At 48.6% G+C, this 20,426-nt stretch overlaps 1 protein-coding gene across 15 annotated transcripts in view; it reads left to right on the top strand.

The window, feature by feature from the left end:
* INTS10 (integrator complex subunit 10) overlaps positions 1-20,426 on the top strand; it is a 130,496-nt gene that overhangs the window by 14,483 nt on the left and 95,587 nt on the right. For 4 of the 15 annotated variants that reach the window (XM_036896311.2, XM_036896305.2, XM_036896306.2 and 1 more), the window contains 6 exons: positions 1,958-2,066; positions 5,234-5,313; positions 6,403-6,565; positions 7,478-7,571; positions 10,283-10,360; positions 12,261-12,633. In XM_036896311.2, coding sequence (XP_036752206.2) covers positions 1,958-2,066; positions 5,234-5,313; positions 6,403-6,565; positions 7,478-7,571; positions 10,283-10,360; positions 12,261-12,501 — 765 coding nt within the window. In that variant the 3' untranslated portion in view covers positions 12,502-12,633. The other 11 variants (XM_036896309.2, XM_036896310.2, XM_036896314.2 and 8 more) reach the window with 9 other exon arrangements.

The raw sequence follows: 20,426 nt of genomic DNA, 5'->3' as shown, positions 1-20,426 counted from the left end.
AAGTATGTGCATTTAAAACTGAAAATACTTCCCACATCATTTATGTGATTGTTAGGTACCTACTTCAGAGTTTCAAATCAGTCGGAAAACTCAGAACGCACGTGTTCCCCCACACAGATGTACGTAGCCATGCAGAAGCAGACAGCCATACTGTGCTGCTGTTGAGCACCATAGTTGGGAATGTAAAATAAACTAGTAGATTCCATTAAATTAGGCAAGCTTGCTGTCTTTGAGGGCTTCCGTTTCCTCCTCCGAGCTGCTCACTGTGGGGCCTACCCTTTGCTTTCTAATTTACCCGATTCCCGAGTCTCTTCCTCGCTGTCCTCAGCAAAGGCCCAGCAGCCCCAGGTGGGCGCTCCCTCAGTTCTCTGGTGCTTAGATGGAAACCGTCCAGTCACGGCTGGCTCTTCCCTACTCCAGCCAGTCTTCAGCTCCTCCAGGAGATGTGAGTGTCTCAGCATGGTGCCTTTTATTTCCACTGCCACCACCCAAATCAAGGCTTTTAAGTGGGTTTCTTACCTGTAACCTTTTTTCCATCCCTGTATATTACAGTCATTGCTTTCTAAAAATGCTGCTGTTGTCATTCCCCTACTGAAGTATTGATTTTCTAGGTGCCCAGAGTTGAACCGTGTGCTGGGCTGGGGAGTACAAGCCAGGTGTGGGACTTTGGGACCCCTGCATGCAAGGGCATGTGAATGAGTCAAAGAGAAAAGTATGGGTGTTTATATAAGACGATTTAAAGTCAACTGTTCAGTGGTATGCCTCAGCCAGGCGCACAGTAGGCCTTCAGGGGAGGGTGTTTTCACCAGGGTCCGTGTAGTCAAGGAAGGTTCACAGAAGGGATTGCTGGAGGCAGGCATTGAGCTGGTGGCTCATGCTCTGGAGCCCAGGTGCTCCCTCCGCAACTGGCTCTGTGATCTGGGGCAGGTTACCTCACCGAGCCCGACTAGCTGCGGGGGGCAAGCTCTTCGCTACCAGGATGCCAACCCCTTGACGCCAGAGCTTCACAGCCCTGTGCCGAAGGTGGGTTTCTAGGCGTGTCCACAGGGCCATTAGCTGTGGCTTAGGGCCACTAGAGTCCCAGGTTTGTTGCTGCCAACTCTGAGCAGCCTTAGAGTTATTCTGGACATGCCAAGACTTGGAAAGTTCGGGTATAGGACCCAACTTCCCCATCTGGAAATTGGGCATATAGGAGGATGGTGCCTGACATGTAGAAAGTGCTCCCTAAATGGATGTAACTGTTCTCAGTGGGATTGGAATCGGTGGGCCGCGGGGTGGCCTTCCTGCTGTGTATGGAGACCAGTCTGTACAGTGTGGCACCCAGGGTCACTCAGCCGCTGCACCACCTCTGTCCCGTTTGTATCTTGTTTCTCACACCACGCTCCCCTTCCCTCAAGGTGACCACCTAAACCAGTGCACAGCCCTTGCCCACATCTTTCTCCTCCTTTGAAAACCCTTTTTTCCCTTCACATTCCGGACCCTGCCCCCCTTGAAGGCTAAGATGGCCTTCCTGTCTGAAACTTTTCCTGCTGGCTTAGCCTGTGTATATTTTCACTTCACTTTAAATTATACTCCATATTATACCATCAGTCCTCTGCTATCTGCCCCTTGATTTTTCTGTTCAGGAGTTAGTAAATCCCTCTAAGTCAGGAATATACTTCTTGTGGGTGCCACTGCGCTGTTAAACAGCTTGGTAGTTTAGTTAATAGTTGATTCATTTTTAAGTTGTTTTTGAACAGCAAAGAATCGATTATTGTCCCTTAAAGGTCTAGTACATAGATTTAATCTTAGTTCCTTTTTCTGCGTCTGCTGTTGGCAGACGGTGACGGGCACATGGAGACCCTGGGGCGGTGCCCCGGAGCCCTGTAAGCACACTTCCCGGCACACACTGCAGGTATTTAATGCTGACTGGCTGCAGTCGGAGTTAATGGGTTAATTTTGGTTTTATCTTCCTTAGGTGACATGTGAAAAAGTCCTTGATTTGATGTGCTACATGGTTCTCCCCATCCAAGATGGAGGCAAATCCCAGGAAGAACCCTCAAAAATAAAGCCCAAATTTAGGAAAGGTACGGTGATGAGTTTTATTTTTATTTTGTAAAAATGGCTTTAGGACCCAAGGCCTGGAAATGTTCACAATTCATGGTGAGAGAATTCTGTGTGATCTGCAGAGCTTGACAAATTGCATAAAAAGTTAATCCCTCACTAAGCTTTTCCTTGCCCTGATTTCATGAGCAGCTGCAAATTTGCCTTTCTTCCCGAGTTCTCTTCACTTCCTGAGTTTGTGATCTCTTTGGAGGTTATCTGTAAACTCCTTTTTCTCTTTGCCAATTCTGGGAAAACTTGTAGACAATTAGTTAGGAAGTATCTCAGCATATCTGTTGAGTTATTTTGCGCTTCACCTCCAGTTACACATGGCTTAAAACACTGAAACTGAAAATTTTGTTGTAATACTTATATAAGAAAGGAAGAAAGACTCAGTATCATTGATCTAAGTTTCCGACTTTAGGAAATCCAAACTAAAAAAAATAAGCAAGTTTTAAACCCAAAGAAAGTAGAAGACAGGAAATGATAAGAGCAGAAATCAATGAAATGGAAAACAAAATAGAGAAAATTAGTAAAGCCAAAAGTTGGTTTTTGAAAAAATAAAGTTGATAAGCCCCTTACAAGATTGATCAGGAAGAAAGTGAATGCAAATTACCAATATCGGGAGTAAAAGAGGGAGTATCACTACAAATCCTGCGGATGCCAAAGGGCATAGAGAGAGCACATGAGGAATGACCTATGCCAGTACATTCAACAGTTTGGATGAAAAGGAAAAATCCCTTGAAAAATACAACTTACCAAAACTGACACACAATAAAATAGACAATCTGGATGTTCTGTATCTGTCCAAGGAATAAGCTTATTATCAAAAGCCTTCCCACAAAGAAAACTCCAGGTCCATGTGGCTTGGCTGGTAATTCTATCAAGGATTTAGGAAGAAACACCACCAATCCTACACACACATACACTCTTTCAGAAGATAGAGACAGGGGAGACACTTTCCCTTCCACATTTAAGGCCAATAAGCTCTAATAGCAAAACCAAGCAAGAGCATTACAAAATAAAGGCCAGTGTCCCTCATGAGCGTAGATGCCAAAATCCTTAACAAAATATCAGCAAATCAAGTACAGCGATATATAAGGTTACTGCGTACGATCGAGTACAGCAGGAATGCCAAGGTAGCTGAACATAGGAAAACCAATCACAGTAATTCCCTTTAGCATTAAAGGTGAAAAAATCATGTGATTGTTCTAATAGATGCAGACAGAATTCAGTATGTCTGCATTTCTCATTCTCGATATAAAGAAGTTTGGCACATTAGAAATAGAATGTTCTATTCCTCAGCATCATACTGAGCTGTGATACTGACTGCTTTCCCCAAGAGCGGCAGCATATGAGGATTCTGCTCACACTGCTTCAGTTCAGCGTACTGAAAATTCAGGCCAATATGATAGGCAACAAAAAGAAAGGCTGAAAATAACTGCCTTTTTTTTTTTCAAGCCGTGAAAAACAATTTTTATTATTTTTTAGAAGGAAACAGACCACCAAATAATGCATGTACTTAGTTGTATAAAATTCAGATTATGCAGAAAGATATAAGGAGGGAAAATTACTCTGCCCTTTCCTCTCTTCCCTTCCCTGTTATTAAGAAAACTATCTGTCTGTTAGGTGACCTCATGCAAACCCTCTAACCTCTCCAGACATGAGTCCTTGCATGTTATGGGATCATAGTAAAGCCTAGCTCATTATTATTTTCTTTTATTTAATTGAAGTATAGTTGACATTCAGTATTGTATTAGTTTTGGGTGTACAACAGAGTCATTCAACAGTTCTGTATATCACCAAATGCTCACCATGGTGTGTGGTTACCATCTGTCACCATACAGTTATTACAATAGTATTGAGTATATTCCCTTTGCTTCCCCATGACAAATTTATTTTGTAGCAGGAAGTTTGTATCTCTTTGTCCCCCCCCACCTGTTTCACCCATCCCCCTGTGTCCTTCTCCCCTACAGCAGCCACCAGTTTGTTCTCTGTATTTATGAGTCTGTTTCTGTTTTGTTTGTTCATTTGTGTTTTTTAGATTTCACATGTAAGTGAAATCATGTGATATTTGTCTTTTTCTGACTTATTTTACTTAGCATAGTATCCTCTCTAGGTCCATCCACGTTACAAATGGCAAGAATCCATTATTTGTTATGGCTGAGTGATACTCCACTGTAGCTCTCTCAGTGGGATAGGCTATAATAATAATGTTAAAATAAGTGCATCTCCAATAGGGTAAATTTTATGTCTTCAATCTTTTGTTTAAGGTAAACGTGTACGTATGTGTGTACAGGATGCCCATGTAGAAAGTGTATTTATTTCTTGCTACTTGCCCTTAGAGTAGAAAAGGATTAAGGGTATAAAGAAGAACACGGTAAAAGAAAGGATTATGGTCTTGGTTTGAAAACCATTGCCCTAAAGTTTTTTCCACAAGTGCACAAGATAATACATAATAAGAATGTTTATTTCAGCATTGTTTGTACTAGTGACAAATTAGAAACCTCAGCATCTGCCATAAAAGAAGGGGTAAATCAATCGTGGTGTGTCTATGCACAGAGCACTGTATGTCCATGAGAATCAGTGAGCTGGAGCTGCGGGTCTTAGTACAGACAACAGTTTCCGGAAGGATACATGTGCTAGGACACAGTTTATACAGCAGACTGAAAACATGCAAGCATTCCTCTGTGGTGTTTCATAGGCATGAAAGCACCACATTGAGAATAGCGGTTACCTGTGGGGAGGAAGAAGAAAATGGGATCAGGAAAGATACCTAGCGGCTGCAGCTGAATTAGTGATACTTTACATTAAAATCTTTAAAACATAAAGCAAAATATAGACATTTTAGAAAGCTGAGTGGTAAGCACAGTGGTGTTTGTAGTTTTCTCTATATATAATTTTCTGTATATTTGAAATGTTTTTATAGAAAGTAAGTGAATTTAGGAAAGATAACAGGTAAATGAAATCCAAAGAACATTCAAAACCAATTTCACAATCCTGTATAATTGTGGTAGTTTAACTATATTTGAAATTATGTGGCTATTGCTTATCTTTTTTTTTTTTATTTTTTTTATGGAATGCATCTTAAACATTTGTTTTTCAAAGCTGTTGTCTTTGGTAATAACAAACATATGTAAACTTTTCTTAGGTTCGGATCTGAAGCTCCTGCCCTGTACCAGCAAGGCTATCATGCCGTACTGCCTGCATTTAATGTTAGCTTGTTTTAAGGTAAGCTTAAGGTTGGTTAGAATGGAAGACATTTAGTTTGGAGTATTGTTCTGATGATCTGGAATGACTTGGGGTAGTAGGGAAAGCACATAGGCAACAATGAGCAAATCCTTTTTAACTTTTGACTGCAATAGGCAAAAATGAGTAAGAAATGATCCCCACCTGGGGAAGTTTATAAATAATAGTGGACAAATATGCAAATCACCTTCCCTGTGGTACTGCTCAGTCAGCGTTCTATGGATCAGTGTATATACATCAGCATGTGTCAGCTACAGCAAGGAATACAAATGCTGCAGGTATAGAGGGGCTGCGCGTTTGCTGTTGTACAGATGGGGCAGGCACGGGCGTCTTCGGCATCCGGAGGAACGCCGGCGAAGGCCACGCCGGGCTGGGAGGTCTAAGGATGATGTAAGAACACGGATGCGCTGATTGCGGACGGGCTAGCGCCTTGGAGGAGCCGGGCCTACGTGTCTCTGCAGGGTTTATGAACAAGACTATCGAGACTCCACCCGAGGGCAGTAATTCCCAAACCTCGTGGGGGTGACAGAAACCATTGTAGGCATGTATGTATGTGATTTCAGGCACAGCTGCTCATTTGGAACCAGAGGTCCGGGGCCGTTTCTCCTGGGCACGCTGGTGCCACCGTCCTTGTTACTGCTTTTCTTTCTCTCTGTCCCATGTTCTGAAGCCCTTCTCTCTGGATGGCTTCTTGCGCACCCTCTACTCCCAAGCTGCCCCCTTAAAAGATATCCCTTCCGTTCTATAGAAGCACTCGGTTTCCTCTCGCTCTTCGCCCGCTCAGGGCGTCAGGTGCCTGTGCGCTTGCAGCCCCCATGAGGATGCTCACGTAACACCTGCTGCAGCCCATCTGCAGGCACAGGGAGCCGTGGCTCCGAGCTTAGGGCCCATGCCCGTGGGAGGAGCTGTGATGTACACAGAGCCAGAGTCTTTTCTACTTTGTTCCCTTTTTACTCTAATGACCTCCGTCCCAGTTTCTCATAGCGGCACTTCTTACACGTGGTACTCGGGGTTCCTCTGACAGCCCGTGATCCCCCTCCCTTCTGTGTCTGCACAACTTCTGTCTTGCAGCTCAGAGCCTTCACAGACAGCAGGGACGACATGGCCCTGGGACACGTGATTGTTTTGCTTCAGCAAGAGTGGCCACGGGGAGAGAACCTTTTTCTGAAAGCTGTCAATAAGATTTGCCAACAAGGAAATTTCCAGTATGAAAATTTTTTCAATTATGTTACAAGTATCCTTTTTCTTGTGAGCATAAGAAATTGTTTTTTTCTTTGAATGCATGGTACAGAAATGAGTGAGCCAATCCGAGTAGAAACCATTCAGTAATTGGGGGGATAAGAGAAGAAATGATGATTCAAAGTGGGACTGTGGCAGTTGGTCTTGTGAAAGTAATAAGTTTCAAGGAGTTAAGCAGGGAATCGGGAATATCAACAATCCTGTTCCATTTCCACTTAGACTTCTGGAAAGGATCCCAGGCAGCCAGAATGATAGCCTACGGGTTTCTGGCAGGCCCAGGGGTGGCTGGTTCGGCCGAGAATGTGGTAGCTCGTGGGCCTTCAGCTATCAGCAGAGCGCCCCCTGGGGCATCGGCTGCCCTGGGATCAGCGGTTGGAGCCCCAGGCTCCCCTGTGACTGCTGCCCTGAGAACCCTCACCATGCTGCCCAGCCCACATTCGCTCTCAAGGGGGGTGTGTATTTCACACAGTGTACTGGGGAAAGCCCTCCTTGACTTGAAGGTCACACATTGGTTTGGACTTTATATTCCATTGCTTATTTTGATACATTATTTCTGAGTTGCAAGGAATCTGATACTCCAGGTGCCTAGAGCAAGACTTCTTACCTTGTTTTAGGAATACAGCAGCCCCATCACTTCTAATATTTCCCACCAAGAAAACAAGACCTTTCCCTTAGACCCCTGTAGACTGTTCAATTCTTGTCTACATGAAAAACATGTTTATCTTTGTGACGGAGTTTGGTTGTCTTAAGAACCATTCGTTTTGGAGGCAGACAGACCTGGGTTCCAGTCCAGGTGACGGAGCTGGTCATGGGCAAGTTTCTCAGTCCCTCCCTGTAAGCTGTTTCCTCACCCAGGAGAACAGGGCCCCTTGTTTCCACACGTGGTTAACTTAAATCTGGCCTGCAGACATCGATATGCTGGAGGAATTTGCCTACTTAAGAACTCAGGAAGGTGGGAAGATTCACCTGGAATTACTGCCCAATCAAGGCATGCTGATCAAGTAAGCAGACTTTCCAATCTTCCATGCTGTGCTCACCTGTGTGCCTCTAGGGAACATTTGTACATCTATGCCTTTCAGAAATTTAATAGGAAGGAATCCAAACCTGGTGTCTGTTTCTGAGAGTAGATAAGATTCTGGGTACCTTTTGAAAGACCCAGTGTTCCCTTAACTACATTTCTGTTAAAACATTGTTTAAATGGGGGTGTTTCTGTCACTTTTGAAACTTACTAGACAGAAATCTTCTATCATCTCCTTTCCAAAAAGTATAGACTGATCCTATAAATTTCTGAAATAGAGGGTGCTTTTAACTAAGAAAAGCCATGCTTAATTCAAGCTGTACTGATTAGGAAAATTCATTAGGAAAAACGACAGGTTTTATTGTAACTGACCTGGACATCAGTATTTACTTAAAGCCAGCCTGAGCAAGCCTCTGGCTCACAGGGCACACAGAGCCGGGACCGAGCCTCCACAATGCTGCCACCCCAAGGAGTGACAGGGCGTGCGGTCTCAGGTGTGCCCTCCCACACCTACGTGAAGCTGGTGACATTTGTGATTTTTAAATAGCTTGTGGACCTTGCTTTCTATCCTTGAATACTCACTGCAGTTTGGATGATATCCTCTGTGTCAGTGCCACGTGTAGTTTGATTTGCACACATCCTCCCTTGCCTCCTGCGTACTCGGCACGTCCACCAGCCAGCATCGGCCCCACTGCAGGAGACTGACCCCTGAGTGAGGAGAAGGGTTCCTTTTTCCCCCAATTGTGCATTGAATGAGTTTTCAGTTGTCGAAAGCAAAAATCTTCATCATGTTCTATCTTTGTAGAGCCTTAGAGTCAAGAGGGAAGAGATGCTCATTCTAGACATCTGTAACCTCAGCACTTAATCAGGTGCAAATATTAATTACTCTGTCCTTTTGAGAATAGGGTCTTGTGGCATCCATTTGGAAGGATGAGAAGGTTAAGTGGGTTCTTGTTTTTCATCTTAAAGTTATTAACTATTTTAAATATTTAAAAGAACAAATAGGTATTTTTTTAAACATGAGACTACTCTTAGGCAAGATGGGCTGCACATGCTCACTCCCATCTCCAGGTACTCTCCTAAGGCTGGGGAAAAAACTAGGGGAAAAGGAATTGCACTGTTCGATATCTTCCAGCAGCGTTTGAGAATAAAGATTCCTTTTGATATGAGGGCCTAGGTAACCCTGCTCATCTTGTGATTTCCTAACTAGGTTTTGAGGCCCAGCACACAGACACACCTTACATGGCTTTTTGGTTAATTCCCAGTAACACTGTACAAATGAGCACGATACAGAGACAGCCTCAGGAGGAGCAGCTCCACTGACTTAGGATTGACCCTAGGGATGGTTCTCACTTGACCCCAGTATTAACTGGAAATGCGACAGAATGGATTGTCAGAAAAATCAACAAATTTCAGACTTCATTGTGCTGAGCCTTTCTTCTGAGCTGAGCAGTGACGTGGGCCAGGCGGAGCAGCCCACACGGGAAGGGAAAGCCGGCGGTTGTGCCCCGGGTAGTTCCCGGGGAAGGGCAGCGAGGGGCTGGGGTCCCTCACACGGGTGCAGCGGGCACTTCCATGCCCTTGGGGGAAGCTCAGAAACGCGCTCCGTCAACATTGCCCAGAGAAGACCGTCAGGCCTCCCGGGAAACCTGTCCCATCAGGTTTGGATAGAACAGTTTGGAAGCTGGGGTGGGGACTGAGCTGAGCTCGTAGAAATTTACATGAGTCTTGGCCTTGATTTGAACCTGCATTTCAAATTCCTTGCGCCCCAACTGCAGCGGGAGAGGCAAAAGCTGCGTGAGCCGGGAGCTTGTGCCGGCGGGGGTGGGGCAGAGTCTTGAGTGTCTATCTACATTCCCTTCCCTTTGGGTGCCAAATTCTCCGAAGCCACTGAGCCCGTGTGGGTGGCCCCTCCAGCTGAGTGGCCGAGGTGCTGCTGTGAGGCCATACGGCTGCGGCGTCTCAGACAGGAGCAGGTACGGTACCAGCACGCGGGCTCCTGCCCCACCAACAGGAGGAAGGAGCTCTTTATTTGTTCCCTAGAATTTTGTACTTTAAATCTCTTACGTACTTTAAAATAGAGGAACGTGCGGTATCTTAGTTGCATTAGCCTGATGAAAATGGACAGTGGCGTCCTGCGTGTTCTCTGAAGAGGGTGGGCGGTAAGGTCTGGGAGGCAGGACCCCAGCTAATGGACTGTCTTCGTTGTTACAAAACCCTGCAGAGCCCTGGGCCTCCAACGCGGCCCAGTCTGTTCCACTCTCAATACTTTATGAAATTCAGTCTTAGCCTTTCTTAATCAAAAATATGCGAGCCCCACTAGTCCTCTTGTAAGGGTCTCTCCCACCTTGGGGCTTCAGTCCCATCCAAGAGGGTCCCAGAGAGCCGCCAGGATCCTGTCTGGGGTCGATGTGGGGTGCGGGAGTGGGGAGTGGAGGAGGCTGGCGCCAGCGGGTGTCTCAGGTTCCCCTCCCCCTGCCGTTCAGCTGCATCCATTCTCTTCCTCACCGGTTGCTTTTGCCCCCAAGTGTCAAGGGGGCTGGGCTCGGGGACGGGAACCAAGATCCCTGCGGCGTGGAGGACACGGGGTGTCTGGTCGTGTCCAGTCCTGGGCATTTGTACGGAGTGTTGTTTTTGCAGTGCAGGGTGAGTCAGTGTGGGTGTTTGAATGCCGCTGTTTGCTGTCTTTTAAAGGCCTTCTAGCCCTGCCATGGGGCTACCGCGGCAGGAATTCTTGCCTGTGCTTCAGCCCAGCGTGCAGACTGCTGACAGGTACCACGCGGAAACCACCTGCTCATAGTGTGCTGTGTGTCAGCATGTTTGCGCCCATGGTTCCCAGCTCTCTGTTCTCAGTGCTCTTTTTCACGCTTTATTTTTTTGTTCTGCATTCCTTGGCAAACCATCCGGTTGTAATATTGTAACATTTCTTTTTTTTTTCCCATAACTTGCCAGTGTTTTTGTGTTCAATTTAAAAATCATTATGGATCTGGAAAAAAATGAAAGTTGTGTAAAACTGTGTTAGATGCAATGCATATTAGATTAGGCACTAAACTATGTACAATTCTTTTGATAAAACAAGGCAGTAGGTTATACATATTAAGGGAAGTCAAGTTTGTTCTTGGATTTTCACATTAGACGAGTGCTGCGGTCTCGCTCTAAATAGGCCTTAGGACAGTGTATCTTCCTGCCTTTTCAAGGCCCTCCCTTTCTGGCCTGAGCGTTTGTGATAGGCTAGAATGCTACATTTATTAGCTGGCTTAGCCAGTTCTTCACAGCCAAAGCTAAGTAATTCTTCTCTTCACTTGAACTTACCAGAGGGCTAAAGACTCTGATAGAAATATAATTGATTCACACTGCTCTTTATATATGGAACCAATACCATCAAACCAGGATGGACAGTCTACAGTTTACTGTATTTTTACTAGTACTAAGGGGGGAGTTTGCTGTTTAATGTACTGTCTGCAATACTGGTTAACTTTGGGCTGTTCAGAGAGTCAGCTCCCATTTAGGGTTGCAGTCTGGGACTCAGAAGAGCAGTATCTCAAGGCAGTTCAAAAGGTCTCCATCTGTTCCCCTTGGGATTCACAGCCCTGGCCTTATTGGCACTGTGACCTTGTACAGAGTTAACCAGCTGGGCTTTCCTAGAAATGCCCACGAAGAACTGCGTGTTTTTCCCCACGGTGTTGCTGTTTTACGGTGTAGTCCTTTAAGCTGTCCGTGGGCATTGTGGAGTGTCCTTCAGTACCTTTACTAGTCTAACAAAGCCTTTTTTTTTTTTAATTTTGCAATCCAACTTTATGGCTTCTGTTGTACTTATTTTCTATGATAATGTAAGTTTTCAAAAGCAGAAACTGTTCAGAGTGGTTTCAGCAGTTTTATTTTGGCCAGTACATACAAATCTAATTTTAAGTCCCATTACTGTGTCTGCGGGAAGCCAGGCAGTGGGGATGGGGGGCGGAGGTGGCTTCTTGTCTGAATCTACCAAATGACCAAACTAGCGGTTACAGCTCTTCCTCTTAACCAAACCCATTGAACATTGCTAGACTTTTCCTTCCTTCATTCCAGGGTCTCACGTTTTCCGGGAGTTCTGCTGTAGCTCCTGTAAAGCCTGGCTTTTGGGGTGTGGTCGGGCACCTCGCCTGTGCTCCCACCAACCCGTCCACAGGCGGCAGGGCTGGAGTGCAGGGCCGGGCTGCCCTCAGGGCTGTGGCCGCTGACTGCTCCCCAGCGAGTCTGCGCCTCACTCCCCACCTGTGCCAGACTCTCGTCTCGGGCCATCCAACTCCTGCTGCTGCTCAAACATGAGTCTGGATGCACTCGGGGCTTGGAGGAGCTTCGGGCTCCGGCCTCGCCCGCAAAGGGAGGCTCGTGGCCCCAGCTGTGGGGGCCACGGCCAGGCCCAGGCTGTGACCCATGCAGTCTGCTACCACCTCTGCGGCCGGTGGCCCCGCTGGGCACAAGTCCAGGAGACTGAGCTATGCACGGCCAGCCTAGGGCTGCGTGCAGGGCTGCAGAGCACAGCAGGTGGCATTCTACCAGACGCTGAGGTTTAAGTTCAGCAGCCTTTTATTGAGTGAAGATGTCCCTTTAGGTGTGTTTCTTAGAAGGAATGAGTAGAGGGTTGTGTGCTTAGGGCTTTTCTTTCTTTTTTGAATTTTCTACTCACACGTAGATTTGAGGCAGGCCTCACCCCCACCGCAGAAGCACGGACGGAGCTGACTGCGGTGTCCGTGTGTTTCCCTGTCGCCGCCTTCAGGCACCACACGGTCACGCGGGGCATCACCAAGGGCGTGAAGGAGGACTTCCGCCTGGCCATGGAGCGCCAGGTGTCCCGCTGCGGGGAGAGCCTGGCGATGGTGCTGCACAGATTCTGCACCAACGAGAAGGTCCTGCTCCTGCAGACGCTGGCCTGAGCGGCGGCCTGCAGAATAGCTGTGGGGGGGGGGGGGGTGCCTGAGAGTCGGGGAAGCTATTTCTATTTTTGAGTCACTTTTTTGTAATTTGTGTAAAACAAAATCTGTTTTGTAAATAAAAATCAACCTTAATTTGGGGTGTTGTTTATTTTAATGCTTAGGAGTTTATGAACAGGAGCGCACTTTACTTAAAAATACCTCAAGGCTTCATCTGCCCTAGTCAGGTTTCGGCGAGGAGCGCCCGCCCCTCGGCACCGTCTGCAAGCCCGTCACCCGGGAGCCCGGGACTGAACCGGAGAGGACTGCCGCGGGGCTGCCCTGCTGCGCACCCTGCAGGCCGCCCCTGGGGACCCGGCGGTTCCCCCGAAGCTTGTCACTGGAAGCCCTGCGGGGACGGTGAGCCCGCGAATGGCCGCGGGGGCGCCGCGCGCATCCCAAGTCCTCGGCAGCGCCAGCCTCAGGTTTCCCTCTGGCCGCTCCTGAAGCGCAGCACGGAAGCCACAGACGTTTGTGCGTAGCGGCTTTGAAAAGAGCCGAGTGGTTCACTTACTTCGCATACAAAGTTCTAGAGCTTTCCTAAATAAGACCCTTTCTGTAGAAACATTAGAACCAATGAAGTGTGGGAAGACACGCCGGGCCTCAGAGTCTCCCGCCTAGCTGGTACGGTGTCAGTGCCATGAGTCGGTGACCCAGAAGCCATCCTGTCTTCGTCACAGAGTGCTGCTATCGCCCAAGCTTTCAGAGGAAACACTCCACTACCTTTGGTTTTATAACGCCTTCCTCAGGTCGCTGTAGGGGGCCGCATGCCTCCAGCAGGACTTCCTGGTGTGTGCAAGGCACCACACAAAGAGCCTGCCCTCTCTGTTAAGATTCGGTGGCGCCCCTCCTGTGTGCAGAGTGTCAGGGAAGGGCCAGGAATAAATGGGGAAGGAGGCCAAGTCTGCAGGTCAGGCGGGGCCAGGAGAGGCGGCCAGACCCCGGCTCTGGGACCAAGCTCCTGCGTGGCATCTAACAGCCTCGGGGTCCCCTTAAAACGCCTGCCTGGGAAAGCTGCATGCTACCTGGGAACTGTCCGTTCGGGCCAAAACATGGGATTGAGCAGCTAGGTCCTGATCCGCTTCTTAAAGCACCTATTTTAGAAAGCTTGCAGTTATACCCCTCTGCCCTGTGAGGTGTAAAATCACCACCCACAACTTCCCTCAGGACCCAGCGCTGTCTGACATGCAAACATGGGGGAGGGAGGGACTGATTTAGGTTGGCACCTTCCACTCGCACCACTGCCTCCTCGGGTCAGCAAGAGGAGAAACGCCAACAAGCTGACCCAGGTGCCTCGTCAGACCTCCTCGGAGCCTCTGCCTGAGCTCGCCGTGCCTTTCGTTTCGGGAACCTTCAGTTCATGCCGGCCCCTGGGCAGCGCTGTCTCCAGGGGCCTTGCAGTGCCTGGCTGTGCTGGTGTGACACTGGGCAGGCATCCCCTGTGATCTGCTCAGCTGACACGAGCTGTTGCCGGCGGGGCACTAGCAGGATTTGGACGGATGGAGGCAGTCATTTACAGACCAAATGACCTTTGGAGTTTAATCAAAGCTCAGAAGAACCTTGTTTATCAAAGTGGGAGGGAGTGACCATAAGTAGGATAAAACTCACGAAGCCCCAGTGGTCAGGACAGAGTTCCACCAGACGCCAGCATGACAATGCACACTGGGAAGCCAGCTGTTGGGCACTGCAGGGAGCAAGACCAGCTGTCCCAGGCTAGTGTATGGGAGGGACTTCTGCAAAGGTAAGCCAGCAACTCTGTGGCAACCTTTACCTATGGCAGTGTTTTGACATAACACGATTAGATGAGGGGTTTATGAGATCTGAGGCATTTTATGACATGATACAGACATCTAGCATTTCCATCTACTTTGAATCTGGTAATGCATGTAGTCTGAAGAAAATGTTTTGGAAGGAATGCCCAAGAAACAGAGGAACATGCTGGTTCGCTGCACTCTGGTGAAAGCAGATTGCATAAATATGCAACTGAAGACAAGGCGGTGTCTCACCTAAATCAAATTTTAAGCAACAGGTGTGTTAAAAACCCCAGAGCTGGAATTATGCCAGAAGCTGCTAATAAAGGAATGGTTTCTGCAGCGTATTAGTATTTTTAAAGATCTATCCCTCATTTTTTACAAATGATACAGAGATCTCTTTGTGAAAGCAGTTTGATATGTTGAGTCTTCTAAAAGTCTGTTTATCTCCCCATTTATTTGGAAAACAAATACCTTAAAGAAAAAACTAGTATGCTGGTATTTCATATAAGCTGATACCCTTTGATACAACGTGGATTACTGTACACTCCTAACCAATGCCCTTTATTGGCCAGAGTGAGAAGAGGCAAAGAAGAACAGAAGAAATAGATGAAATGAATAAACAATGTCACGTCATTACACCCATCTAGTGGTTTTTTGCTTTATTCTTAAGAACTCCTGATTTCCCTATAAGATGCAGTGTGCCATGTACAGCTGCTCCTTGAACATGGGTTTGAACTACATGTGTCCACTTATATGTGGATTTATTTCAATAAATATTTTGGAAAATGTTTTGGATATTTGTGACAATCTGAAAAAACGTCTTTTTTCTAGTGTACTTCATTGTAAGAATACAGCATATGATACATAATGTGTGCACACTGACTGTGCACGTTCTCACTAAGGCTTCCAGTCAGCAGGCAGTTGATTCTGGGGGGATCAGAAGTTACCTGGGTTTTTGACTGCACGGGATCAGCACCCTCACCCCTGTGTTATCAGCTCATTGGCTGCATCCATCCTTGGTTGTCCTCCCCACTGCTTCCTGACTGCTGGGCGCAGGAGGCTGCCTCCTGGTGGCTTGTGTGTCTGGTCAATCCCAGTTCCCTTGTCACTGAGACAGGGATGGTGGTTGTAGTCAGAGTAGGGTGAAGTCCTCCTGGAAAAGCAGGGCGGAATATTTACAGTCAGAGCAATGACAATGGGCAGAGAAGTCCCTATTGAAAGTCTGTGCTAAGCATTATGCAAAGTCAAGGTCACACTAATTCTCTAGGGAAAGATACCTAAGAATATAGACATCTTCAGTGAGATCAGTTAAAGGTCAAAAGGCCAGGAGCAACTTGGCCTGGAATGTTTGAGTGTTCTGCAAGGGTATCAGCATGACCCATGACCCCGCTGTCAGCCCTGGCAATCAGACTATGACCCAGCCCACCTTGAGGACAGGGCAGGTGATGCAAGTCCACAACCCTAAGTTTTTTCATGTTCTCAAAAAATCCTCAACTGCCTATAAAACCCCCTAGACAACGCGCCACTACGGGCTCTCTTGTCCCCTCCTGGCGTGAGCCGGGAGCTCTGTCCTCTCACTTTATCTCTAAATAAAAGCCTGTACCTTGCTCTCCTACCTTGACTGTTTGTGAAGCTCATTCTTCGGCTTCGTGAATAACCCTGGCACCACCACCACCGGCCGACGACAGGTGGGAGCCCCAGCGGCTCCCACTGGGGACCGTGCACAGGGAGGCCTGGACTTGGGCCCCAGGCAGCAGAGACACGACCACCTCATGCAGCTTCCCCAGGATCAGCCCTGTTCCGAGCTCCTGGATCCCGGCAGCCCCCCACGTCCCGACCACCACAGGCTCTGCCCCGTCGTCCTGGATCCACCAAGCACCGCAGAGCCAGGGACGCCCAGCATTCCGCCTGGAACACAACCAGCAGTGGCGGCCTGGATGGTCAGTTCCGTGGCTGGTGGGAGCCGGGGAGAGGTCAAGTAAGGTGTGCTTCTCCCTACTACCGTCTAGTGGTCCTTCTTACCCTCTTACTGTTCTTACATCAATACAGAATCAAATACAGGGAAATGTACCTCATTCTTCAGGGTCAGACTCCACAAGTCTTTAAAGCCCATCCCCTAAGTAGCTCAAACCCTCATGGATGTGTGGGTCACACCCTTTGACATGGACCCCACTTTCCCTCTATACCCACCACCTGTCAGCATTGGTATTGACCCAGGACGTCATTCTTGGACCACTTTCCTTCCTCAGCAGCGCATCCCCTGCTGACCTCCAGGCCCCTGGCTGTAAATCTCCTGTACACCGTCCTGAGCCCACAGTCACTCTCACTTTCCAAGCCTTGGCGGAGAGACAGACTCCCTCCCGCACAGGCTCCTCCATGGCGTCTCCCCCTGGATGTCCCACCTGCCCAAACCAAGGCAGGTCCCCCAAACCTGCTGTCCGTGGGTGCCCTCCCAGGACAGCAGCTCCCCCCTGACAGGAGTTCACCCTGTGTGCCTCCTTCCTGCTTCTCCCCCTCCCCACCTCCTCACCCCCTCAACAGAAAGTCTCTGTTCCCAGGTCAGAAGCTGTCCTCATCTCACCCCTTATCTGCCCCCGCCATTAGGGCTGGTCACAGCCCCCCCACCCCTGGAAGGATGACTGGCTGCTCTGAGCCACACTCTGCTCCTGCCCAGGCCTCCAGTCTGCTGTCCACACAATGCCAGGGGACCCAGCCAGGACCCTGTGCAGCTCAGACCCCCAACGGCTTCCCTCTCGTCAGAGTTCAAGCCAGTCATGCGCCCATCCATGAGCCCTGCACGACCTGACCCCGGTCACCTCACTGCTCTGACCCCACAGCAGGGTCCTCGCTCAGCTGCCGCAGCCTCACAGGCCCCCTTTGTGCCCCTGTGGTGTGCGGGATGCTTCCACCTGGTCTGGGCATTTGCACTTCCTCCACCTCGGAACCTGTCCCCTGACAGCCACATGGGGCCTCCCTCCCTCCCTCCCTCCAGGTCTCTGCTCACATGCCCCCTGATGAGTGAGGGTCTCAGGACCCTCGTCCTGGTCACCCTCTGGGAGCAGGGAGCCCCTCCCGCACCACCAGCCCCAGCCCCTTCCTGCCTCAGTTGTATTTGTGGCCTTGTCATCTGTGACCTGCCGAGCCTGGCCTTGTGGAGGGCCTGGGTCCTCAGTCTGTCCTTAGCTTCCGGAAGGCAGGGGCTGCACGCTGTCATTTTTGTCCCTGCTGTCTAGCACACATGACCACGTGGTGCACAATAAATGCCTTTTGAAAGAATGACTCAATTACACGAGAACATAATGGGTTTGATTTTACTGAAATAAAGATCTGACTGGCTCCAAGCCTGCATGTGGACACACATATCACCATTTTTCATCAACTTCTTAGTCTTCTAAAATTAATTTGGGTGGATGTGAAGCTGTTCTATATGTGAAGCATAGATCTTAATGAATAACTATATCATCTGTTACCACTTGAAAGACAGGAATATGTCATTTATTTTACGTCCCCCTATGACCCCTTCGTGTTTTCTCTTCCTTTCGGTCCTTGTGCAGTGAGTTTTTTGTTCCCATCCTCTTTGGCGATGCAGGGCATCCCCCGGTAAAATTAATTTCCTTAAGATCTCCCTGGGAGTTTCAGTAAAAAACTCATTAAGTATTAAGAAAGTGGGAGAAACCTAAAAACAACACAGAGTGAAGGACACCTACCACCCACGTGAGCTCCCCTGGCAGCCACTGTGGGCAGAGGCTCATCAGAAGGGACCGAGTGTGAGCCTCTGCATCCCCGTCTGTGGGGATGCGACCTGTGTACGCCCGCAGGAGCCCGTGACCGTGCGTGAAGTCAGCCTGGAGCCTTGTCACTCCTGCTTGGCTCCCTCCATGCTGGCCTCAGGCGTGACTTAGGACAGGTGCTGTCCTGGGGGTCCTGTCTCTCCCTGTACAGAAGTGGGGGTGAGGCCATGCAGGTCATCCTCATGGCTAGGGAGTCAGCACCCAGAAACTGTTGCAGTAGGAGCTATTAGGTCACTATAGGTGTATTCAGGATGCTAGTTATATTTTAATCCATTTCTGTAAATGTTACCAGATACCATATTATAAACAAATGGGCTTCCATGACTATGATTAACAAGCTGTTCCCTACCACTGAGTCCTGGTGGGGTGGGGGTGAGGATACACTGTTTCATTGTTTCAATCCTAAGCACCCAAGCAGCTTGTGAATCCTCTACACTTCTGAAGCCTCAGTAGAAACCCTGTTTCCTTGGCTTCCTTGCCTTCCCACCACACCTGCCAAGAGGGAGAGGGATTTGAGAACTTTCTGAGTATTTCCTCATCACCTCCGTCCTCATGACTAATTTATTTTATAATGTCAAGTCACTTTCCCAATTTAAAGGATGCTGACCATAACTTTTAAACTCTTCAGCTGGAAGTGCATCTGCCTCGCCTCCCGTCAGCTGTTGCTTCACCATCCTGAGCACATCTTGGTGGAAGCTGTCCCGCCCGCCTCCCAGGGCCATCAGAACGAGTGTGCTCACTCACCACTCGGGGCAGAGGTTTGGCTCAGGGTCCTAGGATGCACACTTCTGGTTATTTCTGTTCTGGCAGACATGCCACACTCCAGGCATCTGCTTGGCGAGTTGCCCGTTGGTCATAGAATAGGTGAGGGGACGAGCGCACACGGGCTCCAAACAGTATGATTTTTTGGGGTGAGGATTTGTGTTTTTGTTCTCTGTATGGCTTTTTCCCATATTTTCCAAGAAAGGAGCTAGGCTTCTTAGGTTTATAAGGCCCAAGGCTTAAAGGACAACCTCTCTTCTTGTTTGTTGTGTGTGTGTTTTCACTGAAAATCTGAACTACTCACCCAAGAGCTTCTAGAGCTGGATGGAGACGCGGTGAGTGCCTCTTCACGGAGAAAGGGAGCTCTAAGGGGAGATAGGGGAGAACCCCTCTAGGGCTGGCTGGGCCTCCAGCAGTGGTGGCTCCTGGGGTGGCCATCATCAGGGGGCAGTGGCTGAGTGGAGGCTTAGGGAGTGGGGTCCTGCCCCCCAGACGTCTAGTCCTGACAGAGTCCTGGGCACGTGACCAGGCAGAGGATAGCAAAACTGCCAGTTCCAAGGGGCCATGTGGCTGGTCACCGACCATCCACTGTGATCAAGATGGGCTGGAGGCTACGGGGCCTGCCTGGTATTCAGAGGCTGCAAAAGCCTTCCCACTTCCTAGGCAAGGGGATGGGGTTCCTGCAATGGCTGAGACTGAATTTCCTGCCAGCATGGAACGGCAAGCTCCATTTTATTTGATTTATTGAAAATAAAGGTGATAGTTTCTGCACCCCTGGATTCATGGCTAATTTATTCCTGAGATGGTTGTAAATTCACAGTAGGCCCCAAACACAATTCAGATGGATAAGAAAGCTGATTGTGCCTGATTGCCTTCTTCCTCCTTTCTCTCAAGCGGCATTTTTAAGTGTTTCGTGTGACAGACACTGGAGACAGGGATTATAGAGCCCAGCCTGCTCCTCAGAGTGCGTGGTCCAGCAGGGAGACAGCCATATGGTGAGAGGGGTCCCCTGAGAGAGGGGACGCGGGAGGGACGGAGTCCTGCCTCCTAGGTCTGGGCTGTTTGATTATACGTTTTTACCTTTATGAGCACCTCTGGGGGCTTGAAAGTGGCTAGTGGCACACAATGGGGGCTTCACGGGATATTATCAAGATGTTTAAAAACTGGATTAAATCCTTACCTCCCAAGTCAAGTTCCTCAGGCCTGGAGGTTGCTCCAGCCCTCCATCCCCGGCCAGATAACAGCTGTCACCTGACCCTCTCCTCTACCAGGCCCTGCCTCACTGGCCCATTAAATCTGGGTTTATTAGGGGCAACCTAGGTGTGGACAGCTCTGAACTAGATGAGAATCTGATCAGCTGTGAAGAAGGCAAATCAAAGAAAGGGGGCCACCGTCGCCCTCCAAGTCCCTTAGGGAAAACAGAGCAAGACCCAACTCTGCCCTTACTTATGCCTGAGGACCCAGCAGATTCAAGGGAACCACAGAGGATGCTCTGACATTAAAACACATGAGAACCATTAGAAAAGGGAGCTGAAGGATATATTCATTATTCTTTTTAAAAACTGAGATGTAATTGGCATAT

This window comes from Manis pentadactyla, chromosome 7 (assembly GCF_030020395.1).
Source record: "Manis pentadactyla isolate mManPen7 chromosome 7, mManPen7.hap1, whole genome shotgun sequence".
Classification (NCBI taxonomy): domain Eukaryota; kingdom Metazoa; phylum Chordata; class Mammalia; order Pholidota; family Manidae; genus Manis; species Manis pentadactyla.
This window is presented reverse-complemented; position numbering and strand designations above follow the sequence as displayed.